General features: G+C 65.3%; 3 protein-coding genes across 3 annotated transcripts; 1 reads left to right on the forward strand and 2 right to left on the reverse strand.

The window, feature by feature from the left end:
- Window positions 1-78: 78 nt before the first annotated feature.
- EMIHUDRAFT_231114 (hypothetical protein) lies at window positions 79-1,205 on the reverse strand (the record flags this gene model as incomplete). Its single annotated transcript, XM_005784714.1, has 3 exons — window positions 79-201; window positions 296-442; window positions 624-1,205. 3 exons carry the CDS (start codon window positions 1,203-1,205, stop codon window positions 79-81), a joined length of 852 nt encoding a protein of 283 aa, XP_005784771.1.
- A 2,286-nt stretch (window positions 1,206-3,491) lies between these two features.
- EMIHUDRAFT_364669 (hypothetical protein) lies at window positions 3,492-4,310 on the forward strand. Its single transcript, XM_005784715.1, has one exon. The coding sequence runs from the start codon at window positions 3,510-3,512 to the stop codon at window positions 4,149-4,151; it is 642 nt and encodes a 213-aa protein (XP_005784772.1). The 5' UTR covers window positions 3,492-3,509; the 3' UTR covers window positions 4,152-4,310.
- A 2,498-nt stretch (window positions 4,311-6,808) lies between these two features.
- EMIHUDRAFT_231118 (hypothetical protein) lies at window positions 6,809-9,411 on the reverse strand (the record flags this gene model as incomplete). Its single annotated transcript, XM_005784716.1, has 8 exons — window positions 6,809-7,055; window positions 7,186-7,274; window positions 7,366-7,463; window positions 7,579-7,749; window positions 8,033-8,124; window positions 8,320-8,440; window positions 8,506-8,567; window positions 8,753-9,411. 8 exons carry the CDS (start codon window positions 9,409-9,411, stop codon window positions 6,809-6,811), a joined length of 1,539 nt encoding a protein of 512 aa, XP_005784773.1.
- Window positions 9,412-9,672: the final 261 nt, after the last annotated feature.

Consider the following 9,672-nt stretch of genomic DNA (forward strand, 5'->3'; position numbering starts at 1 on the left):
TCGACGCGGAGCCCGAGCAGGTCGTATCTCCCCATATCTCCCCACATCTCCCCACATCTCCCCACATCTCCCCATATCTCAGGCGTCCTCGACGTGGAGCCCGAGCAGGCGGCACGAAAAAAGAAAGTGGCGCAGCGCGCCGCGCCGGACGGCCACGAGTCCCGCCAGGCCGTGCTCTCCGAACCTGTCCGACACGTACACCTTCCACGTGAAGCTCTCGAGCCCGCCGCCCCGCCCGCCTCCCGCGCGGTCTGGCGCGAGTAGGTCCGTGTCGCGCTCGAGCAGCTCCCAGTACCAGCCCCGCCTGCGGGCATGCTACGGAAGGCTCCGTGCAGGCTCCGGGAAGGTGCAGGGTGGTCCGCCCCCAGCGGCAGCCTCGCCTCCGCCGCGTGTAGTTGAGCCGGTTCGTCCGCTGCGTCAGCGCCACGAGCCGGTCGAGGTCCTAGGAGGAAGGCTCCAGGAAGGTTCCAGGAAGGTTCCAGGAAACTGCGTCAGCGCCACGAGCCGGACGAGGTCCTATAGGAGCGCCGTCGACGTGTCGCGGGCTACTCGTGGTAAGGGTGACTCCCCTCCGTCCGTCGAGCTGCCTCGTCGCTCGCGCCCCGCAGCGGCCTCAGCCGCACAACCACCTCGCAGCTGTCGAGGAATCGCTGCGCAGCGGCGTCACCCGCCCCGGCCTGCGACACGGCCGCCGCCTCTGCCCGCCGCCGCGCCTCGAGCAGGCGGTACTTTTGCAGCCGGGAGCAGCCCGGGTCGGCGCTGCCGCACCGTCTCAGGGCCGACTCTGGCGGGAGGAGCGAAGGAGCGCACGTCAGCAGGCCGGGCAGCGCGGCGGCGGCTGCCGCACGGTGCCGCGGCTCGTCGTCGCAGAAGAGCGCGTTGGCGGGAGACAGCCCGGCCGCGGAGAGCGTGGCGCGGATGGCGGCGGGCTTGGAGAAGGCCGAGTCGAACGAGATTGCGGGAAAGACGATGAGTTCCCACACGCCGAGCCGCTGCAGCGCCGCACAAGCGCGCTCCTCGTCGTTGAACGAGCAGACCGACGACACGATGCCTCGCTGAGCGAGCAGACGAATGAGCGGCGCGAGAGAGCCGTCGGCAAGGTCATCGTCAGCGTCGGCCTCGTCGAGCGTGCCGCGCCACAGTGTGCCATCCAGATCCCAGATGACCATCTTGACATCGCCGTCGCATAGCGCGGCGGCCGCCATGCCGGACGAAGGTTGCGCAGTGGAGCGGCCGCTGCGCGGTCAAGTGTCTCGTCCACAGTGTCTGGCGTCCACGCTCGGCTGAGGCGTGTTTTGCTCGCCGTCAGAAGGGGGAAGTAGGGTATTGTCGGTGGAAACCACTTCACAGCTATGACTTGCTCCTTTAGGTGCTCTTAGTATTTCTGACTCATCCGTCCCTGACTGCCTGAGTACACTCCCTTCCTATTGTCTTGTACTCGGCGTCCTGTGGGTGTGTTCACAGTCTTGTGTGAATTTCGGCGCCGCCGAAATTCAAGGTCCGTCGGTCTCTTTTTTTTGTCTCTTTTGACCGCGGCGTTAGAGAGAGCTTTGCTACATGTTGCCTTTTGTCTTCTCTCTGGCGCTCCCGCTCTTGGCCGGTGTGAATAACACCGACATGGAGCCTCCGTGAGGTGGAACGAACCCCGACCTTCGTACCCTCGAGCCCGCCGAGACGATCTACCTCAGCACACGGCCCGTGGATGCACTTGACGCTGCTTTGCACAAAGCTGCACCCCCCCCTGTGGTGGATGCGCTGCGACTGGCTCGACGCACCACGCTCGCCCGAACCGGGTGTCAGCGTCACACCGCTTGCGATCCTGAGCCCTGGTGTCGAGGTGTCGAGGCCCGGTGTCGAGCGGTGTCGAGCGGTGTCGAGCGGTGTCGAGGGGTGTCGAGGCCTGTCGAGGGGTGTCGAGGGGTGTCGAGGGGTGTCGAGGTGTCGAGTTTGGCACCTTGACACGGACGAGCATGGTTTCAGCCTAGATGGTGTCGAGGGGTGTCGAGGGGTGTCGAGTTTGTCGAGTTGGCATGGGTTGTCGAGGTGTCGAGTCGGTGTCGAGGTTTGGTGTCGAGGTGTCGAGGCCAGGGCTCAGTTGCGATCTCGATGACCGCTACCAAAAATTCGGAGGCGCCGCCGTCGCCGCCACCACCGCCGCCGCCGCCGCCGGCTCGGCTCGTCTCGTCTTGTCGCAGGCGCACACGCGCGCGTCCGCGTCGCTCCGCGATCGCGAAGCCGAGTTCGAACTCGACTTTCTTGCAGAATAAAATTCTTATTTTCGCACCTGTGTCGAGCCTGTAAAGAAAGAAAGAAAGAAAACAGACACGCCAAACGAGGGATGGGACGAGGACAGGGTCCCCACGAGCAGGATTTCGAGCCTGTCTGCTGAGAGAGAGAGTTGTTTTGTTTTGTCTGCTGTGAGGCTAGAAAAATTCTTATCGATCAACACTTTCACCGAAAGTAAGATCGTTCGGTGCAGAAACCCCGGCCATGCCCATGTAACGCAATTGTGCTCGCTTTTTTTAGAAAAGGAGTTGCGGTGTTGATCGCCGCGGGAGCCCTGGTGATTTCTTATTTCGCCAAAACTCGGCCAAAGGTCTCGGCGAGCCCGTTCCTGGATGTCGGCGCACTTCAACGACAACGGCAACCCACACCGGTCTCGATCGGACAGCCTCGTGTACCGACGGACGGGCTCTTCTCGGGCTGTCCAGGAGGACTTTGATCCGGAGTCGCCTGGCCAGCGGCTTCGGGACGGCGACAAGAAGGGCCAGGGGCCCGCCCGGCGGTGCACACTGGCACGCGTGCTGCTTTTTGCCGCCCTCGTGGGAGGCGCCAGCTGCTTCTTCTACTGGCAGGGCTTCAGGCTCAGGGCCATCAGCCCCGAGGAGGCGCGTCGGGCTAGCGCGGGAGGCGCTCCAGAGGGAGGCGCACGCGACGCAGCGAGGAGGCGGTTGGCGGGAGAGCGAGCCGGGAGGAAAGCATCGGGACGATCGCTGGCGGCGAAGCAGGCGGCGGCGGAGGTCGCGGCCGGCGTAGACGCCGGCAGATGCGTCAAGTGGGCAAACGCGGGCGAGTGCGACAGGAACCCCGACTTCATGGCGTCGCACTGCGCCGCGACGTGCGCAGATATGAGGGCCTCCAACTCCCAGCCGGCGGTGGCAAAGGGAGCCGCGGCGGCGGCGGCGGCAGCCGCGGGCGCCAAGGCAACCCCGAAGGCCGCTCCGACGCCAGCGGCGGCTGCAGCAGCAAAGGCATCTTCGCCAGCGAAGGCGTCGACCGCCGCGGCAGCGAACGCGCCGTCGGAGAAGTCCGGGACGGAGGACGAGCGCTGCCCGGGGTGGGCGTCGCGAGGCGAGTGCGAGAGCAACCGCCCGTTCATGCTTGCGCACTGCGGGCGAGCTTGCGCCGCGCGCGCCACAACAAGGCGAGCGGCAGGCTACGGCGAGGAGGAGGAGCACGAGGAGATCCGCGAGCTTGAGGCGGCGCGGCAGGCGGCGCTGCAGCAAGCGATGGAGGAGGAGGACGATGACGACGACGAGGAGGACGGACAGAGTCCTGGCGATTCGGCGCGGGCGGAGGCGGCGCGGGCGGAGGCTGCGCGAGCGGAGGCGGCTCGGGCGGAGGCGGCTCGGGCGGAGGCTGCGCGGGCGGAGGCTGCGGCGCAGGCGATTGAAGCGGAGGCGGCGAAGACGGGCCGAGCGGCGGCGGCCGCCGGAGCTGCGGAGGCGGCGGAGCCCCAGAAGGCGGACCAGAAGCCTGACCGGCGGTGCGCAGCGTGGGCGAGGGGCGGCGAGTGCGAAAAGAACCCAGGCTTCATGCACCACCATTGCGCGGACGCGTGCGCGGAGCTGGGGAGGGGCAAGCCGCAGGCAACGCCCGCCGCAGAGAAGGTGGCGGAGGTGGCGGAGCCGGGGCAGGAAGCGGCGTCGCAGGGATCAGCCTCGCCCGAGCCGGCGGCAAATGCGGCGAAGGCGGCGCCAGCGGCGGTCTCGGAGGAGTCTGGGAAGGAGGACAAGCGCTGCAAGGGTTGGTCCGACTCGGGAGAGTGCGAGAAGAATCCCGTCTACATGAGCAACACTTGCGCGCAGGCTTGTGCGGCGAGGAAGAAGCTCCTTGCCGAAAAGCAGCGCACCATGCCGAGCTCGGAGTAGGCGCCGGCGAGTTAGAGTAGCCTTCTGCTTCTCGTCCCCGGCGGCCCGGTTTGGGTTTCCTCTGTCTGGGGTATCTTGCTGTGACCTGACAACTGTGACCTCGGGTATAGAATTGTGTGCCGTTAGCGTGCTACCGATACTATAGGAATTATGCAGTTTCCCTCCTCAACCTAATTCCTACACGCGCAACGACACGTTCACCAGACACCACCAATCGTTCTCTGGTAAAGAGGGCCGTACAACCGCGTACGGCTTTACTAGAATACTACCGTAGGCTACTACGGGTACGTCAGTGTACGAGACGTATGTAGGGAGTATTCGCAAAGAGGAGCCCCGCGCACGCACGACTCCGCAGGAGAAACCCCTCCCCAGACAAAACACAAGGGAGAGGTGGGTGGGCCACAGAAAGTGAAAGACTGCGGCCGCCAGCAACTGAGCGTCTCGCTGGCGGACGGGGAGAACTCAACGAAGGCGGGACGTCCGAAACGCAACACAAGAAGGGACGCACCGCGTGTCCATCACCGGCATGAGATCGGGAGATACACATATCTGCCGAATATCTCCCCGCATAGTTTCTTTGTCGCCGATCTGCAGCGGTTAGAACCTCGCGACTGGCTAGGTAGCCGCCCATCGGAGCGTCGCCTCGCCGGGGTCTCGGCTCTGACGAGCCATGCTAGCTCCGGCCGCAGCCCCGCCCAGCCGCCCTTAGTTCGTCCCCTCAGTAGAGAAGACTAATCCTGGGGGAAGCAACCTTCTCGGCACACTCGGCTTCGAACGATGCTACAAGATTGCTACGAAACCATCGATTGCGCCACCGGTGTCGACGTAGCTGCGTCAGTCACCACTGACTACAACCTCTTGTGTCACGCACGCCTCTGCCACGCCGGCCACGCTCGCCTCGCCGCACAAGCAACGTCACTTGGCAAGGCAAACAAGTCAACGGCAACTATGTCCCACACGAGTGCCGTGGCTGCAGACTGTGTGCGCCGAAACGTCCCGCCTCCAGTGCCGTGCGACGCACGCTCGCTGCGCCTCCACCAGCCGCCAGCGCACGAGAGCCGCTCTCCTCCTTTGGCCAGCTCGTTGCCAGCGATTGCTCCTACCCGTTTCCGCGCTCGTTCCCGCACGGATTCACCGGCGTCACCAACTTCTGTGACAAGTACACCGGCGACAAGTTCTTCTATTACACCTGCACGAGCAGGATTTTGGACAGTGTAGACCTGGCCTGCGCTGTGACGCTGTTGGAGAGTGTGAACTCAACCCTACTTCCTGACCGTAGCCTGACCGTCCTTGTGTAACCGTCTCATGTTTGGTTTGTCCTGCCGCGCACATTGTCATGGACTTGTATCCGACTTGGTGGCTGTGGTGATGTAGCGATGGTGTGGGTCTCTAGTGACCTATACAGCTCCTCCGTGTTCCGTCTCCTGACATGGTACCGACCGGTGAGTGCACGGAGTGAGCAGTGCGGCACTGAGGCCGACATCCGAGAGCTGGTGCGGCACACAAGCGAGATGTGTTGCCGCACAGCATTTCCGGCTTACGATCGATACGTTGGCTGGCACCATGGGCATCTGCGCGAGCCGTGGTGATTGGCTGGGCACAGAGGCTCGGCACACGGTGGCACAGCGGCCGCCAACTGCTCGGCTCGCGGGAGGCTGAGCAGAATGAGTACATATGCGCGAGCTACGGCGGGACCGCTATCGAGTATGTCGCTAGAGTATCTTGTGTGACGATGCACAGTAGACCCGCACCCGCTCCCGCTCCGGCGTGGGGAGTGCCAGGATCCATAGGATTCGAACAAAATATGAAAGATCCCAAAAGACACGAAACGAACGAGGCCGCCAAGGAGCGCGAGCACTGGGAGGGGCGGCTCAAGAAGGCGAAGGCCGCGCTCGATCTCATTGCCGAGCAACGGGAGAAGTGGGCGGACTTGCAGTCGCGGCGCTCGAGGAAGTGCCGGCGCAGGACGGGCACGGACAAATTGATATACGAAGGTGGTACGAAACTAATCGGCGGACGGCGGATACCGTATTTTTGATTAGCTACGGAGCGCGTGAATGGGCTACCCGTAGTGCTAGTGGGGTAGGGTTACTTCCCCCAGGATTGGTCTTCTCTGCCTGCGGGAACACCCCCGGGCGGCCGGGTGGGGCTGCGGCTGGAGCTAGCATGGCTCGGTAGAGCCGAGACCCCGTGTTGAGGCGGCGCTCCTTTGGGCGGCTGTGGAATCGGCAGATTCGACCTCAGATCTCCAGTATTCTCATCCCAGTGGATGGACGTCCGGAACGTCCCTTTGTGTTCCTCTCCCCGTCCGCCAGCGAGACGCTCAGTCGCTGGCGGCCGCAATTTTTCTGTGACCCACCCACCTCTCCCTTGTGTTTTGTCTGGGAGGGGCTTCTCCTGCGGAGGGTCGTGCGTGCGCAGGGCTCCTCTTTGCTTTCTTCTACTCCCTACTATCATCTCGTTCCCGTCCTACCAGAGAACGGGGTAGCGCGGTGGTAGGCGCAGACCGCAGATTCCAGATAGACGACGTATTGTGGGGTGATACTCTGATAGGTGGATATAGTGTGTGCGAAATTCGCTGCACGAGATATATGGGAAGATGTAGTCCCTTTCCCAAAAGTAAATGCGGGATTTAACTCATCACTGCGCGCCTCTCTCTACGCCCCATCCACTCCACCTCTCTCTCGCTCCTCCTCCGCTCTGGCTTGAGCCATGCTGGTGTACTTGGGTCGTTGCAGCCGCAAGCCGACGTACGCGAGAGCGAGCTCCGCGGCAAGCAGCCGCCCGAGTCGGCCGCAGCACTGCCGGCAGCTGGAGCCGCTCAGGCCAAGCCGCTCGAGCACCTCGTCGCCGGAGCGGACGAGCGCGAGGCCTCCCATGCGGGGCGCCTCCTTGAGCGAGCGCCTAACCTCGATTAGACTCTCGGGTCAGCTCGGGTGATCTCGCACCATGTGCGCGCGCGCCTCAAATGAAAGCGCGCCGCTCGAGTTCCATCCCGCGCAGCTCGGCGCAGCAGAGCGCTCGGATCGACCACTTGATCGGCGACGCGTGCGAGGCGAGCGAGACGGCGGCCGAAGGGGGCTTGGTCTCTGCCGTGCCGGCGGGGTTGAGAATGCCGAGCACCTGCCCACGCGAGAGCGCGTGAAGAGATGCTGGGCACACTTGTGCGCGGGGCGGGGTGGGCGGCGCGGAGCGCCATGTGCACAATCATCACCGGGATGCCCGCAGCGAGCGCCAAGTCGGCCGAGGGGGCGAGAGCCCCGATGGCGAGCCCCAGCGCAGCGCACGTGGCGGCGGCCAGGCTGAGGGTGCCTACAGGTCGGGCTGAGGGTGCCTGCAGTACGCGCGAGGGCCGGCCCCTCCCCCCCCCACACACACACATTGCGATGGAAGGAAGTCTACTCTTCCTCTCACGGGGGGTGGTCACAGGGGGTGGTGGCTCTCGTGGGCGATACGAGGTGCGGTGCGGTGCCGACGAGCGTCGTGCGCGGCAGCCGCAGCCCGATGCGCCAGTGGAGGAGGAGGCCGAAGCCGCCGGCGAAGGCTGCGTCGAGGGGGAGCTCGGTCGCCATCTTTGCGAGCAAGTACTCGGCGGCGCCTAATCTCGGGCACATCTCGGCTCGCCTCGGCCCACCTCGCCATCCTTGCGAGGAGGTTGTGCTTTGCGGCGCCGTACAGCGCGCGCTCGCGGTCGATGACGACGCGCTCTCTGCCGAAGAGGTCCAGTGCCTAGAAGGTTCCTAGAAGGTTCCTAGAAGGTTCCACTCGTCGCTCTCTGCCGAAGAGGTCCCGTGCCTTCATCATCGCCATCATCGACATGTTGATGGACGCGTAGGAGAGCAGCGCCACACGCTCGGCGATCTGGGCGGCGGAAGGGGCACCGAAGCGGCCGAAGATCTCGCCAAAGACGAGGGCAAGCCCTCCAGACACGCAGAGCCGCAGCCCGTTCACCCACCGATCGCGCCAGTTCTGCCTCCACGAGCGGCGCAGCAGCAGCGCCAAGCGCCGCAGCAGCCTCGGCCGTCGCCTGCGCTCGGGGGCGGCGCCACCGGCACCGGCACCGCCACCCTCCGCCGCCGTAGCCCGGTGTCGCGGTCGCGGCCCGCCGCCCTCTGCCTGCCTCCCGCCGCCCTCTGCCTGCCTCCCGCCGCCCTCTCTCCGCCTCCACGCGCGAGCGAGCGCGTCGATGCGCGCCTCGTCGGCGGCTGCGGCGGCGGGCGAGTCGTGGTCGACCGAGACGAGGTCGATGAGGAACTCCGCCGGGTTGACGTGGTGCGGGCAGGGGTGGCCTAGGGCAGAAGCTCGGGCCCGGGTCCGGGTGTCGGGCTGGGGCTGGCCGGCTGGCGAGGGGCACGGGTGTAGCCGAGTCGCGCAAAGTGGCCGAGTGCCGCCTCTCTCTCGCCGAGGAAGACGAGCCTGCCGCGCGGCGCGATCATACAATGTATGTGATAATATAATACAATGGGAGACGAGCCTGCCGCGCGGCGCGAGCATATAACATATGTGATAATATAATACAATGGGAGACGAGCCTGCCGCGCGGCGCGAGGAGGAGCACGTCGTCGAGCATCGCCTAGAGAAGGGCGGCAGGGCTCATGGACCGTGCCTGGGAGGAGGAGGGCGCCGCCGTTGTCGCCCAGATGCTCGAGCGGGGCTGGTGCAGCGTGGCGACGGCGGGGATGCCGCGCGAGGCCGCCGCCTCGCGAAGCAGCCGCACGGCGCGCGCGGCCTGGTGCGAGTCAAGTCCGGTGGTCGGCTCGTCGGCGATGAGCAGCGGCGGGTGCGCAAGCAGCGCGCAGCCGAGGGAGAGGCGCCGCTTCTCCCCGCCGCTGATGCCGCGGCGCAGCGAATCGCCGACCCGCGAGTGCTGCACGGGCGCGATACCGAGCGAGGCGAGGAGGAGGTCGACCTCTTCGGCCTCCGCCCCCTCCAGACTCGCGGTGAGCTCCAGCGTCTCTCGCACCGTCAGCAGGCCGAAGAAGGCGTCCGACTGGTCGAGCACGCCGACCTCGCCGCCCGGCGGGACCGCTGCGTCGCGAGAGCCCGAGACGCGCAGCCGCGGCCGCGCACGGCCGGCGAGCGCCCCGAGCAGCGTGCTCTTGCCCGCGCCCGAAGGGCCCAGAATGCCGAGCAGCCGGCCGGGCGAAGCCTCAATGTGCATCGGCTGCAGGAGCGGCTGCCCGTCAGCCTCGACGGCGAGCGAGGACCAGCGCAACGTGGAGGCGGCGGCGAGCGCGACGCCGACGCTGACCGGGAGCATGGATTTGTGTCAGTGGAAACCACTTCACAGCTGTATGCCTTGTCCTTTAGGTGCCCTTTGTATATCTGACTCTTCCGCATGAGACTGCCTGAGTACACTGTCTTGTTATTCTTTTGTGCTTGGCTTCTTGTGTGGTGTGGGTTGTTCCCCCCTTCGTTGTACCCCCATCCAGAGAGATCCTGCCTTATGTTGCCTTTTGCCTTCTCTCTGGTGCTCCCGCTCTTGGCCGGTGTGAATACACCGACATGGAGCCTTCGTGAG

Source organism: Emiliania huxleyi (assembly GCF_000372725.1).
Source record: "Emiliania huxleyi CCMP1516 chromosome Unknown EMIHUscaffold_169, whole genome shotgun sequence".
In the NCBI taxonomy this organism is placed as follows: domain Eukaryota; phylum Haptophyta; order Isochrysidales; family Noelaerhabdaceae; genus Emiliania; species Emiliania huxleyi.

What these genes read in the sequence shown, in the direction of transcription:
- EMIHUDRAFT_364669 (XM_005784715.1), top strand. Translation starts at nt 3,510, where the DNA reads ATGGAGGAGGAGGACGATGACGACGACGAGGAGGACGGACAGAGTCCT.